This window comes from Myotis myotis, unplaced genomic scaffold, assembly GCF_014108235.1.
Source record: "Myotis myotis isolate mMyoMyo1 unplaced genomic scaffold, mMyoMyo1.p scaffold_m19_p_19, whole genome shotgun sequence".
NCBI classification, from domain to species: Eukaryota; Metazoa; Chordata; class Mammalia; order Chiroptera; family Vespertilionidae; genus Myotis; species Myotis myotis.
In genome coordinates, this window is record NW_023416323.1 from 5,997,799 (window position 1) to 6,022,105 (window position 24,307).

Consider the following 24,307-nt stretch of genomic DNA (forward strand, 5'->3'; position numbering starts at 1 on the left):
CGCGCTCACCGGTGCTGTACCACCTCCACGTCGTCGAGTGAGTCGGGGACGCGCATGCCAAGCAGCCATTGCTCCTTCTCTCCGATCCACAGCTCGCACGCGTGCACCTCGCCGAACATGCGATAGACAGCGAGGGCATCCCGCAGCCACTGGCGCCGCAGCGCAGCCATCTCGGTCACCTCCGCGAACAGCTGCTCGGTCTCCACCACGCGCACCTGCAGGGCCACCACCAGTGGCCCGGCACCGCTAGCGCCCCCCAGTGTCGCCAGCTGACGCCGCAGGCTGGTCACGGGCCCTCGATGCGCCTCCACCTCTCCGGTGAGCGCCCGGTGCTGGCGTGCCAGGCGGCGACTGGACGCCTCATCGTGGCCGAAGTCGCCGGCAGCTGCTAAGCGGTAGGCGTCGCGCAGCCAGTCCAGGAGCCCGTCGAGGTCAGCGCCGAACTGGTGCAGCGCCCGCGCCTCCTGCAGCCGCCGCTCGCGCCGCGCCGCCGCCTCTTCCAGCCGCTGCCAGCGCCGCCGCGCACTCGCCGCGCGCTCCGCCAAGCCCACCAGGTGCACCGCCTCGGCGCCCGAGCCCTCGGCGCCGCCGGCCGCAGCCAGCTCCTCGCCGCGTCGCAGGGCCTGCTGCAGCATCGCCCGCCGCCCGCCCAGCTCTCCCTGCAGGATCTTGTGTTGCGCCAGGAGGCGCGCGGTGCTGGACAGGTCGTGTGCGCCACCCGCTACGCCCGCCCCGCCGCCGCCGCCGCCGCCGCCGCCGCCGCCTGTCGCCTCTAGGAGGCGCTCCTTGTCGCGGGCCCAGCTCTCGGCCTCCTCGAGCTCCTGAAACAGCGCCCACAGGCTCCTCGAGGCCTCCAGCTCCGCGCGCCGCCGCGCCGCCTGCTCCTGCAGCTCTGCCAGACAGCCGTGCACATGGTTCACGCGGTTGCAGATGACCTGCGGGTCGCAGGGCTGGTAGCCTGAGCCAGGAGAAGGGGAGGATCCCGGGTTGGGCTCGGGCAAGAAGGCACCAAAGAGAGGGTGGTGCCGGCTACCTGACCATCCCTCGGCTCAACTTCACCAGGGGCCAGGTTATGGGTCCCCTCTTCCAGGCAGCCTTCCCTGACACCCCGAGTCTGGAGCAGCCTCTTTCTCTGGCTCACCGAGGCTTCTCTGCTTCCCCCATCCTGGCCTTGGGCCCTGGGCTAGCATTGCCTGATTTGCCTCCTGCACTGGACTGGGAGCTCCTCGAGGGCAGGGCCTGCGCTGTCTCATCACACCTCGGTCCCCACCATTGTCCAGCACAGGGTGGAGCCCAGAGCATCAACTTAATGAAAATAGTGACTTGACTAAATGATGGATGGAAACTGAAATTCAGAGGGTCCTAGAATCAGTATATTTTGCATAAACTGTTTCCTTCAGAACTGGGTCAAATGAAACTGCTCTACTCTTAAGCCATTTTCTGGGTTCCCTCTCTCATTCTCTGTTGCCTTATCTATTTACCCCCAGCGATGACCTGAATTCCCTTTTTCTTCAAAAGATTCGTTTTCACTCAGCCAGCGTGGCTCCTATGAACCAGGAGGTCATGGTTGGATTCTCGGTTGGGGCACATGCCTGGGTTGTGGGCTCGATCCCCAGTGTGGGGTATGCAGGAGGCAGCCAATCAATTGATTGTTTCTCATCATTGGCGTTTCTATCTCTCTCTCTCTCCCTCTCCCTTCCTCTCTGAAATCAATAAAAAAAAATTTTTTTTTTAAAAAAACTAACTTTCCTCCCTGACCTCTAGTCTATGATCCCAAAACTAATGGGTTGCAGCCAGCATTTCTTAATGTAATAGCATCAAATGAATAAAAAACATCAGAATCCAATGCCCAAGGTAAGGGGTAGCATTTTTAGAAAACATTGGTGTGTGTGTGTGTGTGTGTGTGTGTGGACTCTGGGTCATGAGTAAATGAATTTCTGACTGGGTCACAGCACTACTAGATGGAATGTGGATTTCTATAATTCTGGACATTCACAGAAATTGACTCAAATACCAAGACATCCAACTAAATAATAAATGGAGACAATGTATCCAGCCCAATGTCACAGTGTCCTTTAGTCTCACAACCACCCCATGAGGTCAGCATCCTTACTAGCCCATCTTACAGATGAAGAAACGGAGGCTCAGGGAGGGAAGCTGCTTGCCCAGGATCAGCTAAGACTCTGGACCACTTGTCAGGCAGTGCAGCCTCCTGTCACCATGACAACACACATCCCCCACTAGCCTGTTTGCTGTTTTCATGGTGCTGCTGGTTGTCACCAAGTACCAAGATCTCACAAGAAGATGGTGGCCTCCTGTGGCAAACAGCCCCAAGGTACAGGACAGGGTCCCCTCAACCTCTCCTGCGGTTCTGATGCGGGTGAGAGGGGCTGAGCCAGGATTGAGATGTCTTCACCAGGGCTTAGAAGGACAACTCCCTTGCTCTTAGCACGTGACCCAGCCTGTGTGAGTCAGAAACTCTCCCACCATCTTTCAAGCCTATAGGCTCTTCCTTTCCTAACAAAGCTCCAGGATTTTAAAGGGTCCTGACTCCAGATAAAGGAACAAGACAGATCAGCCTCAAAACCCTGTTATAGGCTCTGCAGCTCTGGGCCTCAAAGCAGCTCTGGCTGATGTCAGTGCACACAGGGAGCACACGCAGGGTACAACATCAGACAAGGCACTCTGCAGCTGTGCCCAAGCGGGACAGAGTGCGATCCCGCCATCCTGATGTCCGGGCACACACAGCAACAAGGTCACCCCTTCACCCAGCTAAGGTGAACGATTTCTTCGAATTCCCGAGAAACGATTAAGATGTGCAATCATCACATTGCCCCCCTTCCTGACAGCATTCAGTCTGCAGCAAGATACACTACACAAACGCATCCCAAGCCACTGACACAGGCCACATCCCATAACAAGCCCTTCCTAACAGCCTCTTACTAAGATTCCCCAAGGTCTGTGCAAAGAGCCAACAACCCAGCTTGTTTTGACTGAGGGGGCTCCTGGTGGTTTTGGCTGGAGGAAAATGACATCAGTAAATCAGAATTTCAGTAGAGTCAGCCTCAGTTTTGCCTCTTGGCATCCATGCCCCTGCTTCTGGTCATGGTGGCCCACCTCCTCTCTCCCAGGCCAAGTCTTTGGAGGGAGCTGACCCCACTCTTGGCCCTGGGGTGGGTACATCACAAAGATGTGGCCAATTAGATCACTGTATAGTCCAGGGCCACTCTGCTTGTCTGAGCCACGGGGATGGAACCCACGGCGGGCTAATGAAAGCTCCCCCTGGGCCTTTTGTCAGAACTATTGGGAACGGGGGGCCTGACTCTGCTGGAGTCTGCGGGCTGCTGAAATGTAAAAAGGGGCTGGGTGACCCCAGATCTACACCACAAGGGAAAGGGCTGCCCAACAGTGACACAAACATAGGGAACAGAATCAGAGAGAGTGAGTCTTAAAAGCATCATTGAACCATGCCTGGATCCAGCCCTTCCTGAAGCCATCTCACCTCTCGCTGGACATTTCAGTTATATCAGCCAATACATTCATTCCCTCTTCCTCCTCAATGCTCATTGAATTGAGTTGCCATCACTTGCTGGTGAACAGACCCTGACAATACATTACCTTACACAGTCCTTTTATGATATTCATTGCGATCCAGCTGTAAGGGCTTAGCACATAAAAAATGCTAGATAAATGGGAACTATAGCTACAAACTCTCAAAGCAGGAATAAGTCACATGGTTCAACCTCCTACTCAAGGCACTGATTTCTCTGATGATACATCCCCGATGGAGTGGGATCCTAGTCTGTGCTTGGATGCTTCCAAAGACAGGGAGCTCATTCCTTCCTTCTCCCTCTCAGGAGTCATTCGGCTTCTAATAGCATCAGCTGTGGAAGTCTCCTCCCCAAATCCCAAAGTCAGACTCACCCTGAAGCTGGGAGAAGCGCAGAGCAGCAGCGTTGAGGGCCTCCACCCGCTCACTCTGGGCAGCAATGTCCCCCTCCAGCAGCCCATGCTTCTGCAACAGGTCCTCTGCCTCCACCAGGTGCTGCCCACACTCCTGAGACAGCAGCTGAGCCTGTAAGAGGGGCAGCACTGAGGATACTTTTGGCATTGGCCCTGGGATACTTTTGGCATTGGCGATCGAGGCCCTGGGATACTTTTGGCATTGGCGATCGAGGCGGACATCGATCTGCCCCCCCCCGCCCATGCCCCAGGCAGCCTCTGCTCTCCTACACCATCGCCTGAACTCTGACCTTCGTCTCAGCCTCCTTGTCTCTGCCCTCATTTCTCTCTCTGAATGTTCCATCGCTCATCGTCTCCACGTTTTGGGGCCCTGGCTGTCACGATGTCTGTCTCCTGCTCTGTGCCATCTCTATCCTCTCCCACCTCTCTCTGCCCCCACCTCTTTCTGCCTTACACTCCGTCTCCATCTCTCTCTGTCTTATCTCCATCACTATTTCTTTATCTCCATGTGTCACTGTCTGTGCCTCTCTCTGCTCCCATAATTCTTTTCTCCATCTCTCTCTGTATCTCTCTGTGTGGTCTTTCTCAAGTAGATGCCATCTTCCTGTGCCTTTCTCTGTAGCCATTTAGATTTATTTCCATTGCTAACTTTGTGTCTGCTTCTCTACCACTCGCTCTAGTGCCCCCGCCCCCCCGCCCCTTTCCCCTGGAATAATCTTTCTTTCTGTCTCTATATCTCTGTGTCTTTTTAGTCTACTTCTGTGTCTCTGTCTCTTTCTCTGCCTCTGTCTCTCCCTGTCTCTTTTTTCTCACTCTTTCTCATTGTCTCCCTTCTTTCTCTTTATCTTTCTGTCTCTCTCTCCTTCCCTCTCCCTGTCTCTGGTAGCCCTTTCAGTGCCTAGATCCCTCCCGCCCCTCCTGGCCCACCACGCCCACCCTTGGCCCCAGTCTGGCCCCCACCTGCATCTCCTCCATCCAGTCCACCATGTACACCATCTCCTGGAAGACCTTCTGCAGGGCCAGGTTCTGCTCCAGCCGTGTCCGCCGGGCGCCCACCAGCCCGGTCAGCAGGGCCCACTGGCGCAGGACACTGTCACGCTGGGCGGCCACCCTCCGGGCGTCATAGTAGCCCTCGGTCGCCAGTGCCTGGGCCAGCTCCGCCACGCCCTGCACCCGCTCCTCGTAGGCGGCGATGTCCGCCTCGATCGCCTCGTGCTTCTTCATGGCTGCCTCCACGGCCGGCAGCTCATAGCCGAAGTTGTCCTGGAGCAGGGCAGACGCAGACACTCACCCACGCCGCCTCAGCAGCCCAGGGTGAACTTGGAAAACTCCCCACCTACTTCCGTTACCCTGGAGACCAGCCCCATGCTTCCCGGTTACATTTCTAATCCTAAACATGTTACCTAGGAAACAGGCCCATCCTTCCTTTCCCTAAAGACTAGGGACCAGGCCTACCCTATCCTGTTACCTAGGAGACCAGCTCTGTCCTCCTGAGTTACCGTGGGCACCAGATACAACCTCCTTTGTCACTTAAAAGATAATTAAATACTCTCCCTATTCCTGAAAAAATACGAATTCTTCCTTCTCTAGTTACCCGGGAGACTAGCCTCACTCTCCTGTTCCCCTGGATATCAGGCCCTCGCTCCAATCCTCAAACAACACCAATCACCTACGACAGTGATGGCGAGCCTATGACACGTGTGTCAGAGGTGACACGCGAACTCATTTTTTTGGTTGATTTTTCTTTGTTAAATGGCATTTAAATATATAAAATAAATATCAAAACTATAAGTCTTTGTTTTACTATGGTTGCAAATATCAAAAAATTTCTATATGTGACACGCACCAGAGTTAAGTTAGGGTTTTTCAAAATGCTGACATGCCGAGCTCAAAAGGTTCGCCATCACTGACCTAGGAGAACGATTTTCCCTTCCTAGCCTCTTGTCACCTAATCCAAAACTTCTCTGTTGCTTAAGAGATCAAGTCTTCCCTGGCCAGTGTGGCTCAGTAGTTGAGCGTTGACCTATGAATCAGGAGGTCACAGTTCAATTCCCAGCCAGGGCACAATCCCCTGTAGGGAGCATGCAGAAGGCAGCCCATCGGCGATTCTCTCTCATCATTGATGTTTCTATCTCTCTCCCCCTCTGCCTTCCTCTCTGAAATCAATAAAATATATTTAAAAAGAAAAAGTGTCTTAAAAAAAAAGATCAAGTCTTCCTCCCTAGTCCCAGAGCATCAGCCCCATCCTCCCTCCCAAGCCCCATGCCCAGTACCTGGGAGACTAGGCGCTGGTTCTCATTCAGCCAGCTCTCCCTCATGGCCACCTTGTGGTCAAACCTCTGGGCCAGGAGTCCCAGCTTCTCCTGCCGCGTCAGCTCCGCCCGAAGGGCAGCCTCCCGCTCATGCTCTGCCTTCTCCAGCAGGCCCCAGGCCTAGGGAACAGAGGGGCAGGCAGACTCCAGTAACTCTCCCCGTTTAATGGCCCCGCTTTCTCTAAGGCGAGCATGTCAAACTCGCGGCCCATGGGCCACATGCAGCCCACAACAAATATTACAGCAGCCCAGCCAATGTAACGGTACGTAAGAAACATTTTAATAAAATGTCATAACTTAATTTTTACAATATCCTGTTATACATAATTATTAATAACGAACTCAACATTCGCCAGTGACTGGTTACTATAATTGTGCTGCCTTCATTTCCCTCACGCACCTTAGTGCAGGCGCGCCATTCTCTCCACTAACGCTAGCAGCGGATATGTTAGTTTTGGACTGACTCGTTTGGTGTGCGCAACAGGAAATATTTCGCTTTTGGAGAACAAGAAAAATAGGTTTATTTGCATTACGCTTATTAATTTGTGCAGTTATTCAGCGCCTGGTAAGTTAATGTTAAGAAAAAATGTTAATTTTTATTAAAATGTTCTATTATTTTATGTTAACGATTACTCATTTATTTCAGCCCTTTGTATTCAGCATGTCTCTATTGAAATAAACCTACGTTTCTATGAAAATTGAAGCTTTTGTTTTTTTTCACCACATAAACTTAAACCCTGTTTATTTGGCCCGTGTTAGCCTTTGAGTTTGACGTGCCTGGTCTAAGGTCACTCGTAGGAATAATGGCACTTTTGTGCAAATTGGAAGAAACCCGTTGCTTCCTCATGACCCGTTACTGCTGGAAAACTGTCAGGATGAATATGCGATCCACAATGTCTACCTGGGAATGGCTCCCCTGAGCAGGGAACACCCCACACAACTCCCCAGAGCAAGGCTGCCTCCCACACCCTCAGCCTCACCTTGTCGATATCCCAGATGCCACAGCCCTCCCGGGGCACGTACAGGCGGCGGTTGCAGGCACGCAATTTGCTCTGGATGCTGAAGAGCAGCACCTCCAGGTTCCCCTTCTCCTGAAACCTGAGGGTGTTGAGCTCAGGAGCCCGCCTCCACACCTCCACCTGCTGCCCTCCCTCCCAAGCTGGGCCTCACTTGGCGGGCTTCTCCAGGGTGCAGTAGGCCATGAAGGCCTGGAGCTGCTGCTGCACCCCGCTCAGGGAGTTGGCGAACTTCTGGTTGCTGATGAGGCCCACAGTGCGGCGGATCCAGGCCAGCAGCTCGGTCGCCAGCTCCTCGTAGCGCTCAATGATCTTCTCCACCTCCAGCACCTGGTCCAGGACCTGGCCCACACGGGAGGCTGGGGTCAGCCTCACGCAGGTGTGCCCCATGGGATTCCCAGGCTCCCACCCACCCCATTCCTCGGTCCCTCATACCTTCCCAATCCGCTTCCCCTCCACAGCCAGAGCCTTCATCTTGGAGAAATAGTGGTAGAAAGAGACCACATAGGTGATGATGGACTTCTCATCCGGAGCCTCCATGTTGACATCTGGGGGGTAAGGGGGAGTGGGGGAGCATGACAGTGAGCATTTGAGCAGAGGGATAGATGCTATTGGGGCGGGAGGGAGAACCCACTCTTTTAAAAAAATTTTACTGATTAATTTTAGAGAGAGGACGAGAGAGAGAAATAAATGTCAATTTTGATGTTCCACTTAGTTGTACATTCATAGGTTGCTTCTTGTACATGCCCTGACCGGAGATCGAACCCACAACCTTGGCATGGCAGGACAACGCTCTAACTAACTGAGCTACCGGCCAGGGCAAGAACCCACCAGCTGTGTGGCCATGGGCAAAATAACCAACCTCTCTCTGTTCCTTAATTTTTATATTTGACAAATGGAGACCTACCTCGTGGGATTAATAGTGCCTGACACGCCGAAACCGGTTTGGCTCAGTGGATAGAGCGTCGGCCTGCGGACTGAAAGGTCCCAGGTTCGATTCCGGTCAAGGGCATGTACCTGGGTTGCGGGCATATTCCCAGTAGGGGATGTGCGGGAGGCAGCTGATCGATGTTTCTCTCTCATCGATGTTTCTAACTCTCTATCTCTCTCCCTTTCTCTCTGTAAAAAATCAATAAAATATATTTAAAAAAAAAAAAATAGTGCCTGACACATATAAACCACAATAGAGAAAGTCTCTATTATTGTTATCATTTTATTTTTTGTTAACCCTCACCAGAGGATATTTTTTCCATTGATTTTTAGAAAGTGTGGAAGGGAAGTACAGAGAGAGAGGGAGGCATAGGTGTGAGAAAGGCACATTGATTGGTTGCCTCCTGCATGCTTGGGGAGCAAACCTGCAACCCAGGTATGTGCCCTTGACCAGAATCAAACCTGCAACCCTTCAGTGCTTGGGCTGATGCTCTAATTACTGAGCTCACCAATCTACCTTCCACCTCAGGGCCTTTGCACACACTATTCTTTTTTTAAAAATATATTTTATTGATTTTTTACAGAGAGGAAGGGAGAGGGATAGAGAGTTAGAAACATCCATGAGAGAGAAACATCGATCAGCTGCCTTTCTGCACACCCCCAACTGGGGATGTGCCTGCAACCAAGGTACATGCCCTTAACCGGAATCGAACCTGGGACCTTTCAGATCGCAGGCCGACGCTCTATCCACTGAGCCACACCGGTTAGGGCGTATTCTTATATTCTTATTGTCTGGAACACTGTTTCCTCTTCTGTGTGCCTAACTCCCACTCATCCTCCAGGGCTCAACTCAAATTTGCTCAGACAAGTCTCCCTGTTCATCCTGTCTAGAGTTGGTCTCTTGTTATTCTTCCTCGGAGCAGCTTATCATTTCCTCCTAGTTCCTTCCAAATTTCTTATCATAATTTGCAATGAGATATTCACTTATGTGATTATGTCCTTATCTGCACTTTGAGCTCCAGGAGCACATGGACTCTGCCTGTCTTTCTAACCACTCTCCCTGCTGTGCACAGTAGGAGCTCAATAAATAGTTACTAAGTGAATGAGTGGTTTATGAGGTTTGAGGTTAAGGACATGGCATTTGGAGGCAGCATGAGCTTGAATCCAAGCTCAACCACGTACTGCATGGTCCCGGCTGGCATGGCTCAGTGGTTGAGCGTCAACCTATGAACCAGGAGGTCATGGTTCAATTCCCAGTCAGGGCACAGGCTCAGGTTGTGAGCTCAGTCCCCAGTGTGGGGTGTGCAGGACGCAGCCGATCAATGATTCTCTTTCATTATTGATGTTTTTATCTCTCTCTCCCTTCCTCTCTAAAATCAATAAAAATATATTTAAAAAGAAAGAAAGAAAATAGACCTAAGTTCTCTAAGCCTCAGTTTTCCCATTGCTACAGCAGGGACAGTCACAGTGCCTGCCGCCTAGGAAGACTGTAAGTATTATAAAGACTAGCTGCCACAGAAGAAAAACTCAACAAATCTTAATGACCATTTTAATTAATGCATGGAACGCGCAACCTTATATGCAGCCCACCTCGTGAAACTGATGTTCACTACACACCTACCATGTGCTAGGCACTGAGCACTAAATACGGCTATACAAGGCAAGCAGAGGAATGCTTTAAGACCATGAAGTCTGGAATCAGAAGTCCTGTTTACTGGTTTTCAGTGTGACCCCGTGCAAGTGACTTCACATCTCTCACCCTTTAGTTTTCATTGCTTTAAAACAGGATTAATCAAGTTTGTCCAACTAGGTCAGTGTGAGGATGAAAGGGAACAGTTTTGATCAAATTCCCAGCCATGTGCTTGGCACAGAGTAGATGCTCAGAAAAAGAGAGCAGCTGTTATTCCAGAGGTGGAGGATTGGTGTGGAATGTGACTGTGGGTTGGGGATGAGGCTGAAGTTTGGGCTGGGGCTAGGGATAGACTGAAAATAGGAAGGGGCGGGGCTGAGGACAGAGCTGGGGATAGGGACAGACATCGGGATGGGCTGGGGATAGGTATGAGGTAGGAAGTGAGATTCATGGATGGGGAGAGGGATAATGTTGAGAAGGGCTTTGGGGTTAGGGATGGGACAGTGTTGGAGTTGGGTATGTGTTGGGTCTGGGGTTAGGGAGGGAGGAATGGGTTTGAGGGGAGATGATTGAAGATGGATTTGAGAAAGGGGAGATAGAAATGGAAATGGGCTGGGGTTTAAGATGGAGATGGAGCCCTAACCAGTTTGGCTCAGTGGATAGAGCATCGGCCTGCGGACTCAAGGGTCCCGGGTTCGATTCCAGTCAAGGGCATGTACCTTGGTTGCGGGCACATCCCCAGTGGGGAGTGTGCAGGAGGCAGCTGATGGATGTTTCTCTCTCATGGATGTTTCTAACTCTCTATCCCTCTCCCTTCCTCTCTGTAAAAAATCAATAAAATATATATTTTTTAAAAAAAGATGGAGATGGAGAAAGTAAGGGACGTGGGGATGGGCAAGGGGAGGGGATGGAGGTGGAGAGGGCGGGGGGCTGGGAGGGAACTTGGGATTTGGGGTGGTGTTGGGTAGAATGGAATAGAGTTTGGGATGGCATTGGGGATAGCAGCCCCAAAGAGGGAATCAGGACTGGGGTCATGCAAGGCTCACCTTCAGGGTCCAGCAGACGTGCCAGCCCCAGGTGCTGCTCAGCCGTGCGGAAGGCTCTCTGCAGGTTGTAGTTGGTGTTGGACTTGGTGAGTTTGCTGAAGTCCACGAGATCGGGCCTAGGCAGGGGCACAGAGTAGGCAGGCAAGAGGCAGGCTCCAGAGCCAGTGAGCAAACAGGCAAAAGACATCCTTGTGTGAGTCCCGCCCAGGGCGAGGGCGGGAGGGGCATGGCCCCAGCAGGGAAAGCTGTGCGTGCTGGCACGTGTTTGCGCAGCACTTATGGTGGGCGTGAGCATTGCAGGTGTGAGGACACATGTCTGTCAGACTTCAGGGTGCACACGGTCTGCTTGAGTGTTTCTATGCAGTGCTATGCAGTGGTTAGAAGTGTGAGGGCTGCAGCCAGCCTGCCTGACTCACACCCCAGCTCAGCCACTTCCTGGCTGTCATCTGGGTGAGCTGCTTCATCTCTCCGTGGCTCCGTGTCGTCATTCTCATTTGTAAAATGGGGATAGTAATAGCATCTGCCTCATAGGCTCACTGACTATTCAATGACTTATTGGAAAAGCATTTAAAACGATTCTGGGTACACAGAAAGCACTCGATACGTGTTACCCCTGTAAGCTGGGCACCATTACAACTTGTGAGTTTCTGGGTGTGCAGGTGCAGCTGGGTCTCCCCTTGTGTATATGGGTGTGTGTGGGGGGGTTCTGGCTTCTGCCACACCAAAGTCCCTCCCAGCCCCCTAGTCTCAGTTTCCACAATCTGTCACGTGGATGATCATGTGGGTGTGATTTGTCTGGGTGCCCACCTCTCAGCCAGGTCAGTGCCAGGCTCTGAGGTATGACTGGGTGGGTATGCACGGGGCCAGAAGGGCTCTCTGGGCTGCACCAAGAGAAAGGACTCTGATGGGAGAAGGTGCTGTGCACACACTCAGGTGGACCATCCACGGGGGAGTGAACTCTCCACCCTGGGGACAGCAGGCACAGGCTGTGTATGTCCTGAGTGTCTGTGTGCACACATCTGTGTGAAGGCTAGCATGTTTCCACGTGTGCACAGGGTATGTGGCCTGGGCAGAGGTCTATGTGGCGTGTGCACCTGCCTGTGTGAAGGGAATGTATGTGCACGGAGGTGAAGGCACAGGTCCCGTGTCTGTGATTGTCTGTATACATATATGCACAGGCATGTACCTGAGAAACGTCAGGCAGGGGGAGGGCAGGGCTGGGTTGCCACAGACCAGGCGGTACCTGTGCCGGTGAATGAGGGCGTTGAAGGCCAGGCCGTCCCGCCAGCTGGTGGTGAAATTCTGGATGTTTACCTCCGGGTAACTAGCAGCATGGAAGGGAGAGATAGAGGCAGAGATGGAGAAAGTCAGGAGGGGAGAGGGAGAGAGAGAGAGACAGACATGGATGGATGGATGGATAGATGATAGATAGATAGATAGATAGATAGATAGATAGATAGATAGATAGATAGATGATACAATGAGCCAGGGAGATAGAGACAGACATAAAGAGAGAGAGATTGAAACAGACAGGAGAGGGGTAAAAATAAAAAGAAGAGGGGCAGAGGGAGGAAGGAAGAGACAGAAAGGAGGGAAGAAGGGATGGACAGAGAGAGAGACAGAGAGAGCAAGGTACAGAGATGGGGAAAGAAAGGAGGGGGAGAGAGAGACAGAAAGGGAGAGAGTAGGGAGGGAGGGGAAGGGAGCGATAACAAAGAAAAGCAGACATACAGGTAACCACTGACACAGGGAGAAACAGATCGCACTGCAAGACAGACAGCCCCAGAAGGATGAGGGACAAGGCCCAGTCTCCTCCTTCCTCCCAGGGGCTGCTCACCAGAGGGCACTTCAGTTACAGGCCACAGTCCTCCCTGAAGGACAGAGGGGTGGGAGTCCAGGGGCCATGCCCAGCAGATCTGTGCACCCCCCTTCTTAACCCCATTGAAGGCACCCAGGACCCTGAATTTCCCACACAAGTTGCCCAAGCTCTGGTGTGTGCCATGCTAGCCTGGCAAGTGGCTCTGTTCATGGAGGGAGAGTGACTGGAATCTGGAGCTGGAGGATCCACAGAGGTGCACATGAGGCCTCTCGGGGTGCAGGATGAGTTGGGGCAAAGAGAAAAGAGCAGGCTGGGACAGTACACCACTTTCTAGCATTGATCTCTGAGGAGTCCAGTTCTAATTTGAACCTGGCTTCCAGAATGTTATATAGGTATGTTTTTTTAATTAGGTTATTTTAAAAATATATACATATACACATATACATGCATATATGTATGTACACATATATGTACACACACACACACACACACACACACACACACACACACACTCTCTAGAGGCCCGGTGCATGAATTTGTGCACAGGTGGGGTCCCTCAGCCTGGCCGGCGATCGGGGCCAATCAGGGTAGTCTCACCCAGTCCCTATTGGAGAAATTGGGGCTGGTTGGCTGGCAGGGAGGGACTGTGGGAGGTTGGCCGGCGTGGGGAGGTTGGCTGTGGGAGCACTCTGACCACCAGGGGGCAGTTCCTGCATTAAGCGTCTGCCCCTTGGTGGTCAGTGAATGTCATAATGACTGGTTGGCCGGTTGTTGGGTCATTGGGTCACTTAGGCTTTTATATATATACTAGAGGCCCGGTGCACAAAAATTTGTGCACTCGGGGTGGAAGGGGGGTCCATCAGCCCGGCCTGTGCCCTCTCACAGTCTGGGACCCCTCGGGAGATAACGACCTGCTGGCTTAGGCCTGCTCCCGGGTGGCAGAGGGCAGGTCCAATCCCTAGGTGCAGCCCCTGATCGGGCTCAGAGCCGCCCCGTCATGCACAGAGCAGGGCAGATTGGGAGGTTGTGATGCCATCCTCAGTCACGCTCAGGGTAGGGCCAATTGGGGGGTTGGGGCACCATCCCCTGTCACACTCAAGGCAGGGTCGATGGGGAGGTTGCGGCACCACCCCCTGTCACTCACAGAGCAGGGCCAATCAGGGGGTTGGGGCACCGCCCTCTATCACCCACAGAGCAGGGCCGATCAGGGGGTTGGGGCGCCGCCACTCTCACACTCAGGGCAGGGCCGATGGGGAGGTTATGGCTTTACCCCATCACACACAGAGCAGGGCCCGTGGGGGGGGCGTTGGGGAGCTCCCCCCTATCAGGCACAGAGCAGGGCGGATAGGGAGGTTGGGGCCCCGCACCCTGTCACACACAGAGCCACAGGGCAATCAGGGGGTTTGGGCGCTGCCCCCTGTCATGCTGATCCCGGTGCTGGGAGGCATATTACCCTTTTACTATATAGGGTAGAAGCCTGGTGCATGGGTGGGGGCCAGCTGGTTTGCCCTGAAGGGTGTCCTGGATCAGGGTGGGGGTTCCCACTGGGGTGCCTGGCCAGCGTGGGTGAGGGGCTGAGGGCTGTTTTCAGGCTGGGAGTGACTGAAGTTCCTAACTGCTCCTTTTTTTCTTTTTTTTTTTTCTTTTTTTATTCTGGGCCAGCTTTACCTTGAGGCTTGGCTCCAGCTCTTAGGCCTCCGGCTGAAAGTAGGTTTCTGGTCTTTGCTTACAATGTTGCAAATCTGCTGGCTGAAGCCCGGTGGTATTTGTTACAATGTTTCTTAAACTGCCCTCTCAGAGGCCTGCAGCCGAAGGCGGGGAACGTTGGTTTCCTCCGTCACTGAGGCAAGCAAGCCTCATGTTAGTTTCAAGCTGCCTGGCTGCCAGCCGCCATCTTGGCTGACAGTTAATTTGCATATCTCGCTGATTAGCCAATGAAAAGGGTAGTGGTCGTATGTCAATTACCATGTTTCTCTTTAATTAGTGTAGACTAGAGGCTCAGTGCACAAAAATTTGTGCACTCCGGGGGGTTGGGGGGGTCCCTCAGCCCGGCCTGTGCCCTCTCTCAGTCTGGGACCCCTCGGGAGATAACGACCTGCTGGCTTAGGCCTGCTCCCGGGTGGCAGAGGGCAGGCCCAATCCCTAGGTGCAGCCCCTGGTCGGGCTCAGAGCAGGGCCGATCAGGGGGTTGGGGCACCGCAGCCTGTCACACACAGAGCCGCAGGGCGATCAGGGGTTTGGGGAGCTCTCCTGTATCAGGCACAGAGCAGGGCTGATCAGGAGGTTGGGGCGCCTTCCCCTGTCACGAGCAGAGCAGGGCGGATAGGGAGGTTGTGGCCCCGCCCCCTGTCACACACAGAGCCGAAGGGCGATCAGGGGGTTTGGGCGCTGCCCCCTGTCACGCTGATCCCAGTGCCGGGAGGCCTCTCGGCTCCACTGATCCCGGTGCTGGGAGGCATATTACCCTTTTACTATATAGGATAGAGGCCTGGTGCATGGGTGGGGCTGGCTGGTTTGCCTTGAAGGGTGTCCTGGATCAGGGTGGGGGTCCCCACTGGGGTGCCTGGCCAGCCTGGATGAGGGGATGATGGCTGTTTGCAGCTGGTCACACACCCTTCAGGGTGGGGGTCCCCACTGGGGTGCCTGGCCAGCCTGGGTGAGGGGATGATGGCTGTTTGCAGCTGGTCACACACCCTTCAGGGTGGGGGTCCCCACTGGGGTGCCTGGCCAGTCTGGGTGAGGGGCTGAGGACTGTTTTCAGGCTGGCGGGTGACTGAAGCTCCCAACTGCTCCTTTTTTTCTTTTTCTTTTTTATTCTGGGCCAGCTTTAGCTCTGGCTGCAGCTCTGAGGCCTCTGCTGCTGAAAGCAGGTATCTGGTTTGTTTGGGTTCTATAATTGAGACACTGTATCAACTCCAGCTCTGAGATCCCGGCTGGCCGGCTGAAAGCGGGTTTCTGGGGTTTTGTTTAGCTTCTATATTTGTTACAATGTTTCAAACTGCAAGCTCAGAGGCCGGCAAGGCAGGCAGGGAACTTGGAGTCCTCTGTCACTGAAGCAAGCAAGCCTCATGTTCGCTTCCAGCTGCCTGGCTGCTGGCCGCCATCTTGGCTGGCAGTTAATTTGCATATCACCCTGATTAGCCAATGGGAAGGGTAGCGGTCGTACGCTAATTACCATGTTTCTCTTTTATTAGATAGGACTAGAGGCCCAGTGCACAAAAATTTGTGCACTCGGGGTGGGGGGGGGGTCCCTCAGCCCAGCCTGTGCCCTCTCGCAGTCTGGGACCCCTCACAGGATGACCACCTGCTGGCTTAGGCCCACTCCCCGGGGGACTGGGCCTAAGGTGGCAATCAGACATCCCTCTGGCAGCCCGGCAGCCCTCGGGGGATGTCCACTTGCCAGTGGGGAGCAGGCCTAAACTGCAGTCGGACATCCTTAGCACTGCTGAGGAGGCAGGAGAGGCTCCCACCACCACCGCTGTGCTGGCAGCCATCAATCTGGCTTGTGGCTGAGCAGAGCTCCTCCCATGTGAGAGCACTCTGACCACCAGAGGGCAGCTCCTGCATTGAGCATCTGCCCCCTGGTGGTCAGTGTGTGTCATAGTGACCAGTCATTCCCAGTCCTTCTGCTGTTAGGGTCAGTTTGTATATTACCCTTTTACTATATAGGATAGAGGCCTGGTGCATGGGTGGGGCTGGCTGGTTTGCCCTGAAGGGTGTCCCAGATCAGGGTGGGGGTCCCGCCTGGGTGCCTGGCCAGCCTGGATGAGGGGCTGATGGCTGTTTGCAGCTGGTCACACACCCTTCAGGGTTGGGGTCCCCACTGGGGTGCCTGGCCAGTCTGGGTGAGGGGCTGAGGGCCGTTTTCAGGCTGGCGGGTGACTGAAGCTCCCAACCTCTCCTTTTTTTCTTTTTCTTTTTTTATTCTGGGATTTATTTACCTTCTATGTCTGTCACTGGAACTGAGAGTTGGCTTTAGCTCTGAGGCTTGGCTCCAGCTCTGAGACCTCAGCTGCTAAAAGCAGGTATCTAGGTTTGTTTGGCTTCTATAATTGAAACACTGTTGCAGCTCCAGCTCTGAGGCCCGGCTGGCTGAAAGCAGGTTTCTGGGGTTTGTTTAGCTTCTATAATTGCAACATTGTTTCTTAGAGTGCAGCTCAGAGGCCGGCAGCGGCAAGCGGGGAACCTTGGCTTCCTCCATCACTGGAGCAAGCAAGCCTCCTGTTTGCTTCAGCTGCCTGGCTGCCGACCGCCATCTTGGTTGGCAGTTAATTTGCATATCACCCTGATTAGCCAATGGGAAGCATGTCGGAGGTACGGTTAATTACCATGTTTGTCTATTATTAGGTAGGATAGATATATACACAAATATGTGTGCATATATCCTATATAATAAAAGGCTAATACACAAATTGACCAAATGACAGAATGACTGGTTGCTATGATGTGCACTGACCAGAAGCCAGGCTCACGGCTGGTGAGTGCAACGGTGGTGGCAGGAGCCTCTCCTGCCTCCACAGCAGTGCTAAGGATGTCTGACTGATGGCGTAGGCCCGCTCCCTGTGCAGGCCTAAGCGGTCAGTTGGACATCCCCTGAGGGCTCATGGACTGCAAGAGGGCACAGGCTGGACTGAAGGAACCCCCTCCCCTGAGTGCACAATTTTGTGCACTGGGCCTCTAGTATATATATTTATTGATTTCAGGGAGGAAGGGAGAGAGGGAGTGAGAGAGAGATAGAAACATCAATGATAAGAGAGAATCATTGATTGGCTGCCTCCTGTATGCCCCCCACTGGGGATTAAGCCCACAACTTGGGCATGTGCCCTGACTAGGAATCGAACTGTGACCTCCTGGTTCATAGGTCGACCCTCAACCACTAAGCCACACCGGCCGGGCTGTTAAGCAGGTTTATTCATCAAGGTCAGAAGAGTGGATGTGTTTTCATTACAGTCTATTAGTTCCACATGTAACTTTTGACACAGGATTTGAGCTGTGACTTGCACTCACCCCAAAGGAGCCCCCAAGGTTAGGGCCCAATCTGAGTGGGACTGAGGGAGGGGAGCTTACCCGGCTGTCTTCATCTGACACCACAAGAGTAGCGCATCCTTGGCAGAGCGTGTCTCTCTGTTGTCCTCCGTCTCGATTTTGATGACTTGAATCTGTGAGGATACAAAACTCAGCTTGGGGGACCTGGAGGGCTTGAAGCTGGGAAACCCACCCCCACCCTATTGCCAGGGAGGGAAGTGGGTAACAGTAGGTGGAGACAGGGGTGGGGTTCAGGAGTGGGCCAGGCCATCCACAACAGGGAGCGGGCAGTGGTGGATTAGGGCCTCAGTTTCCAGGGATGCTGCCATCCTTGATGTCTGGGCCACTTCCCTGATCCCAGCCATCATCATTTCCCACCTGAGCTAGTGCAGTGGCCTCCATGCTGGTCTCCCCCCCCCCCCCCAGCCCCATAATCTGTTCTTCAAGTGACAGAGGGACCCTGTGAACAGCCAAATTAGATCACGTGCCTCCTACCCTCAGCCCGTGGCTCTAGCTCACTCTGGGTAAGAATAAAAGTCTCACAATCCCCTCTCGGTATATCTCTGGCCTCACCCTCAGCACCTCGCTCTCCTCCAGAGACCTCTGTCCTACCACTAACTCACCAGTGTCCTCCCTCCCCAGGGCCTTTGTGCTGGCTGTTCCTTTTGCCTGGGTCAACCTTCCCCCAGGCCCCCACAAGGCCCCACCTCCTCCTTGAGGTCTGTACTCTCGTCACCTTCTCAGTGAGGACTTGACCAACCACCTGATTTTAAATCTCAATATGTCTACCCAAATTGCACATCCCCCTTTTCTGCCTTATTATCTCCTTAGAATTTATCATTATACATTTTATTTCTTCATTTGGTTTACTGCCTCCCCAATATGGACAGAATTGTGTTGCCGTCCCCCCCCCCCCCCCCGCCTCCCAAAATTCATAAGTTGAAGCCCTAACCCCCAGTGTGACTGTATTTGGAGATAGGGCCTCAGAGAGTGAGTTAAGGTTAAATGAGGTCATAAGGGTAGCACCCTAATGTAATATACACGGTGTCCTTATAAGAAGAGGAAGAGCGCTGGCCAGTGTGGCTCAGGTGGTTGGAGCGTCATCCTGCATACCAAAAGGTTTCAGGTCCAACTCCTGTGGGGGACCCACAGGAGGCAACCGGTTGATGTTTGCTTCTCTCTATCTCTCTCTCTCCCCCCTCTTCCCCTCTCTCTATTATGAATAAGCATATTCTCGGGTGAGTATTAAAGAAAGAAGAGGAAGAGACCCTAGGCACAGGCCCACACAGAGGAAAGATCATGTGAGGATGTAGCGAGACATGGTCCTTGGCAAGCCAGGGAGAGAGGCTTCAGGAAACCAAAACTGCTGGCACCTTGACCTTGACCTTTATGAGAAAATTAATTTCTGTTGTTTAAGCCCCTGGCCTGTGGCATTTTGTTACAGTCCCCCTAGTGCAGTGGTCGGCAAACTCATTAGTCAACAGAGCCAAATATCAATAGTACAACGATGGAAATTTCTTTTGAGAGCCAAATTTTTTAAACTTAAACTATATAGGTAGGTACATTGTTATTAACTTAATTAGGGTACTCCTAAGGCTTAGGAAGAGCCACACTCAAGGGGCCAAAGAGCCGCATGTGGCTCGCGAGCCGCCGTTTGCCGACCACGGCCCTAATAGACTTAAGTGCTCACTTCTCTGTAAGAGTTCCAGGACCAGGTGACGTTTATGTCCTGGAGGACCCAGAATAAGAGCAGGTTCGAGAAACTTAGGGGGGTGCTCGACACTTGCGCCCTAGACTTGAGAGCTGAGTTTGGCATTTAGGTACAACGTAGAGAATTAGGTAGCCCAATCCCTGGTTTTAGGCTCCAGCTACCAGCCACCCACCCCCCTCCCAATCCAATGGTCTCATTCCCTCATTCTGTACTGACGTCCATACCTGTCTCCAGCTTTCACCATTTTTCCGAGCTCCATTCCCAGTATCCAGTGGATTCATAAATGCCTCCTACTAATGTCCCCTGACCCTGATGACCACCATTCTCTAAATGACCTCAGTGTCTCTCCAAAACCTGATCTTTCTCTCTGGCCCTGTCTCAGGGTGGCTCCACTATCCTCCAGTCCTCAGGCCAGAGCCTTGGGTCTAGACCTGAACAGCTACCCATCCTTCCCATTCCCCTATGGCATGTCCACTCCCCCATCATACCCCCCCACCTCCCCGCCCCAGCTTCTTTCCTAGCTGCCCTCCTTTTCACCTCTCTATGCCCCATCCCCAGGTCTAGCTCCAAACTCTTCCCTGGACTCCCAGCCCCCAATTTTGGTGACCACCCAATCCAGAGGGACCCTTCTAAACCTGACTACGCCTCGCCTCTTGATAAAACTCTCCAGTCTCTCCCCATGTCAGACAGAATGAAACCCAGACTGCTTATCAGAGACCACCTAGGCCCTGGCAGCCCCTCTGATATCATCTCCTCAGTCACCTCTGGCCTCCTATTCTCTAGCCATTCTGGTCTTTCTGTACGTCCAACATGCCACCTCAGGGCCTTTGCATCTGCTGTGTCCCCTATCTGGAATGCGTTCTCCCTTCACTTTCATATGTTGTTTAGCAAAGTGCTTCTCAGAGAGCCCTTCTCTGGTCACCCAATCTAAAATATCAATGCCATCAACTTAATATTTTATATCTTTTACTGATTTATAATCTCTTCTGCATAGCTCTTTTTTCTTCTTTGCCTAGAACTGGTACTTTTCCCATACACCCCTTGTTTATATTTTTATAGGTTTGTTTATTGTCCATCGACAAAGGCAGAAAATCTATTTTGTTTCTGAACAGAAGCAAAATTGTCGGAATTTGAATTCCAGCTCCACTACCCAGCTGTGTGATCTTGAGCATATTACTTCACTTCTCTGGGCTTGTTTCCTCACCAGTAAGATGGAATAATAAAAACTACTTAGTTTAGGGGGTTGTTGTATGTATTAAATGCCACATGCTTAGAACAGTGACTGGAACACAGTAAAAAACATAAAAATGATGATCATAATGATGCTGGTGGTGATAATGATTTTTCTTTTTTTTTAAATATATTTTATTGATTTTTTACAGAGAGGAAGGGAGAGAGATAGAGAGCTAGAAACATCGATGAGAGAGAAACATCGATCAGCTGCCTCCTGTACATCTCCTACTGGGGACGTGCCCGCAACCCAGGTACATGCCCTTGACCGGAATCCAACCTGGGACCTTTCAGTCCGCAGGCCGACGCTCTATCCACTGAGCCAAACCGGTTTCGGCAATGATTTTTCTTTTTAATCCTCACCCGAGGATATTTTTCCATTGACTTTTAGAGAGAGTGGAAGAGAGAGGGAAAGACAGAGAGAAACACTGATGTGAGAGAAACACATGGATTGGTTGCCTCCTGCATGAGCCCCTGCCAGGGAGGACCCTGCAACCGAGGTACATGGCCTTGACCAGAATTGAACCTGGAATGTGCAGGCCGACGCTCTATCCACTGAACCAAACAGGCTGGGGCAATGATTATTATTTTTATCATTATTTTCATTTCCACTCCCTGGAACAGGGTTGCTGGAGCATATTAGAATTTGTTGGAGTGAATGAATGAACGAATGAATGGTTGAGTGGATGGGGGACGCCCCCCTCAGGCCCCACCTTAGGAGGCCGGCTGGGCAGGGAACACCTGGGGATCACCTGGAAGCGCAAGATGATGGTCCAGACCAGCCCCAGGGTCAGCCGGTGGTTCCCGTCCACAATGTCATGGGAGCCCACGTTCTCCAGGTGCACGCGCTGCTCCTTCAGGAACTGCAGGGCCTTGTCCACGTTTTCCAAGGAGTGGATCCTCATGCGACCGCGCGTGGGCCGTGGCTAGGGAGGCGGGGCGTTGGGAGATGGAGGACCAGACCTAGAACCCTGTGCCCCGGCACCACCCCTTTCAAAGACGTCAGCCCCGTAGTCAGGCCTCTGGATATCCAGGCCCAGACCAGACTCCTGCAGCCTCATCAAAGACCCGAGACCCAATCCTAAAGAATCCCCCAGCCCCCCCCGGGTCAGTGGGGGGAAGAAGGGAGGGGAGGGACATCTGTACTACTTTCAACAATGAAGATAAATTTTTTAAAAAAAGAATCCCTCTCCTTCCCATAGCCTGACCCTTTCAAGAGCCAGTTCCCTTCCAGGCTTATTCCAGTTCCTGTGCCCCGCTTCTACCAAAGCTACACCTCCCAGCTGATAGCTACACCTGAGCGCTAAGCTCCGCCCCTGCCTGTGGCCGCAGTCCGGCCTTTCCACTGGACTCCTATCCAATAGGTGGCCTTAGGCTATCAAAGTTTTGCCTCTAGTTCTACAGCCACACCCTTTCAGGCCCCGGCTGGAGCCTCGCCCATGCCTATCAAGCCCCACCCCATCCAAAGACTCTCCCCTGGTTCCTAGCTCCATTCCTTCCAAAGGCATTTGTTTCTATCCTATAGCCATGCCCCTCACGACTTTGAGCTCCAGGCTCTGGACTGGAGTGAATCTCCAGCTCTATCAGAACCCCATCCTGCACGATGAAGCCCCACCCAAGCCCAGAAATACAACCGTAACCCACACAAGCCACACACATACAAGAGTTCTGTCGGGTCCCCCCACACCCACGACCAAGGCATCCCCTTCCGATGACAGCCACACCCTCATCCACAGACCCCTCCACAGAGTTCTGCTGTCTTAGAGCCATTGCCCCCTGCGACTGCACTAGCCCGGTCCAACAGAGCCCCGCCCAAGCCCGGAGTCCAGCCCAGCCAGGGCCCTCACCTTCATCAAAATCCATGGTTCCAGGACGCCTCCAGGTTCCTCACAACCAAGCCCCGCCCCGTGCCGGAGCCCCGCCCCTGTGCCGGAGCCCCGCCCCTGGCCAGAGCCTCGTCCTCACCGACCTGCGCCTTCCGGGACGCTGCACCCACCCCTTAGCCAGGCCCCAGTCCTAGCCCAGCCAGAGACCCCAGGGCCAACCCCTCCCCCAGCCCCCCACGCCCCCTCACCAGCTGCTCCCCGGACAGCACTTCCAGGAGTCTCGTGAGCACGAAGCCGTCCCGGAGGTCGGCATAGAGGTCCCCGATGTGGCAGCCAACGCGGGCGAGGTGAGAGTTCACCCACTTGGTGAAAGTTTTCTTCTGCACGGCTTCCCGCTCATCTGAAGGACAGGCACTGATGAGCCCCGTCTCCCCGAGGAACCTCCCCAGGAACCCCCATTCCAGCTTCACCCCAGGCCCCCACCGCCCACTGTTCAGGCCCAGCTCTCCAAAACTGTAAGGTCTTTGCGCAGTCGGCTCCTCCTCCCTGGGCCGCCTTGCCCTCCCCGCCGCTGCCCACCTGAAGACAGCCTCCTTTGTCTTTTCAAGTTTTCCTGAGATCCCTCTCCCTTCCTCTCTGAAATAAATAAAAATATTAAAAAAAAAAAAAAAAAAAAAAGGCCATCCCACCTGGCTCAGTGGTTGAGCATTGACCTATGAACCGGGCGGTGACTGTTGGATTCCCGTCAGGGCACATGCCCCTGCTGCGGGCTCGGATCCCCAGTGTGGGGCGTGCAGGAGGCAGCTGATCAATGATTCTCTCTCATCATTGATGTTTCTACCTCTCTCTCCCTCTCCCTTCCTCTCTAAAATAAATAAAACTATATTTAAAGTTTTCCTGAGATATCACATCCACAAGAAGCCTTCCCTGTTTTCTATCCCAGTTGGCTCTGTTCATTCAATAAATATTTGAGCGCCTACCATGTGTCCCCCACTGTTCTAAGCTCTGAATAAGGCAGAGTCCTCTGTCACAGAGCTCCGTGTAGTTGGGGAACAGATAACATACTAGGGAGCCATGGAGGTGCCCCTGGGGGAGGGACAAGATGACAGCTGTGTTTCGGGAATATCTCAGGCTGCTGTCTGGGAGGGGGGGTCACAGAGGGCAAGAATGGCAGCCAGGAGACCAGGGAGGTGACTGGGGAAGGGACTCAGAAGAGAGAGGTCCAAGCTGGAGGAGGGCAGAGCTGTGGGAATGTGAGAAGAGGGCATATTGGAGTAGAGATGGAAAAGTAAAACCTGGCAACTGAGGCTGTGGGGAACGAAGAGGAAGGACTATGCTACACAGAATGCTCCCGGAGGGCAGGAGCCCTGCCTCCGACTCCCTAGCAACTGGACTGCCAGCTAGACACTGCATATCCCACCTCCTTAGGGTGAGGAAGAGGAGGGTGACTACAGAGGAAAGAGTGAAAAAACAAAATGGACTCACCATAGCCAAGCTAACAAAATTACTTAAATTAGAATGGGCTGAAACGTGAGGAATAGATTTATTTTACTTTAACTAGCCTGAGGACTTAACTTTTGAACTTTTCAGCTGTGCATCAATGCCTAGAAATAGATATAAATCCTACAGATAACCTTCCAAAGAATTTAGGAAAGAATGTTCATGAGAAGAACTTAGGGGGAAAATGTTCATGTGTCCAGACACTTGACACCTGGCAGGTCACCCTCTCAGACCAATCCAGAAGCTAGGAATGCAGGACTGATTCTTCTCAAGAATGCACTTTTTACTCAGCTTTCCTC

At 52.9% G+C, this 24,307-nt stretch overlaps 1 protein-coding gene across 2 annotated transcripts in view; it reads right to left on the reverse strand.

The window, feature by feature from the left end:
- SPTBN4 (spectrin beta, non-erythrocytic 4) overlaps positions 1–24,307 on the reverse strand; it is an 82,188-nt gene that overhangs the window by 45,387 nt on the left and 12,494 nt on the right. For both annotated transcript variants that reach the window (XM_036346144.1, XM_036346143.1), the window contains exons 3-14: positions 22,757–22,908; positions 21,435–21,608; positions 17,784–17,875; positions 12,141–12,221; positions 10,898–11,013; positions 7,727–7,839; positions 7,446–7,633; positions 7,256–7,373; positions 6,237–6,395; positions 4,924–5,226; positions 3,925–4,075; positions 10–958 (exon numbers count right to left, since the gene is read on the reverse strand). In XM_036346144.1, the coding sequence (XP_036202037.1) occupies positions 10–958; positions 3,925–4,075; positions 4,924–5,226; positions 6,237–6,395; positions 7,256–7,373; positions 7,446–7,633; positions 7,727–7,839; positions 10,898–11,013; positions 12,141–12,221; positions 17,784–17,875; positions 21,435–21,608; positions 22,757–22,908 (2,596 nt within the window). The remainder of the gene's footprint in view (positions 1–9; positions 959–3,924; positions 4,076–4,923; positions 5,227–6,236; positions 6,396–7,255; positions 7,374–7,445; positions 7,634–7,726; positions 7,840–10,897; positions 11,014–12,140; positions 12,222–17,783; positions 17,876–21,434; positions 21,609–22,756; positions 22,909–24,307) is intronic.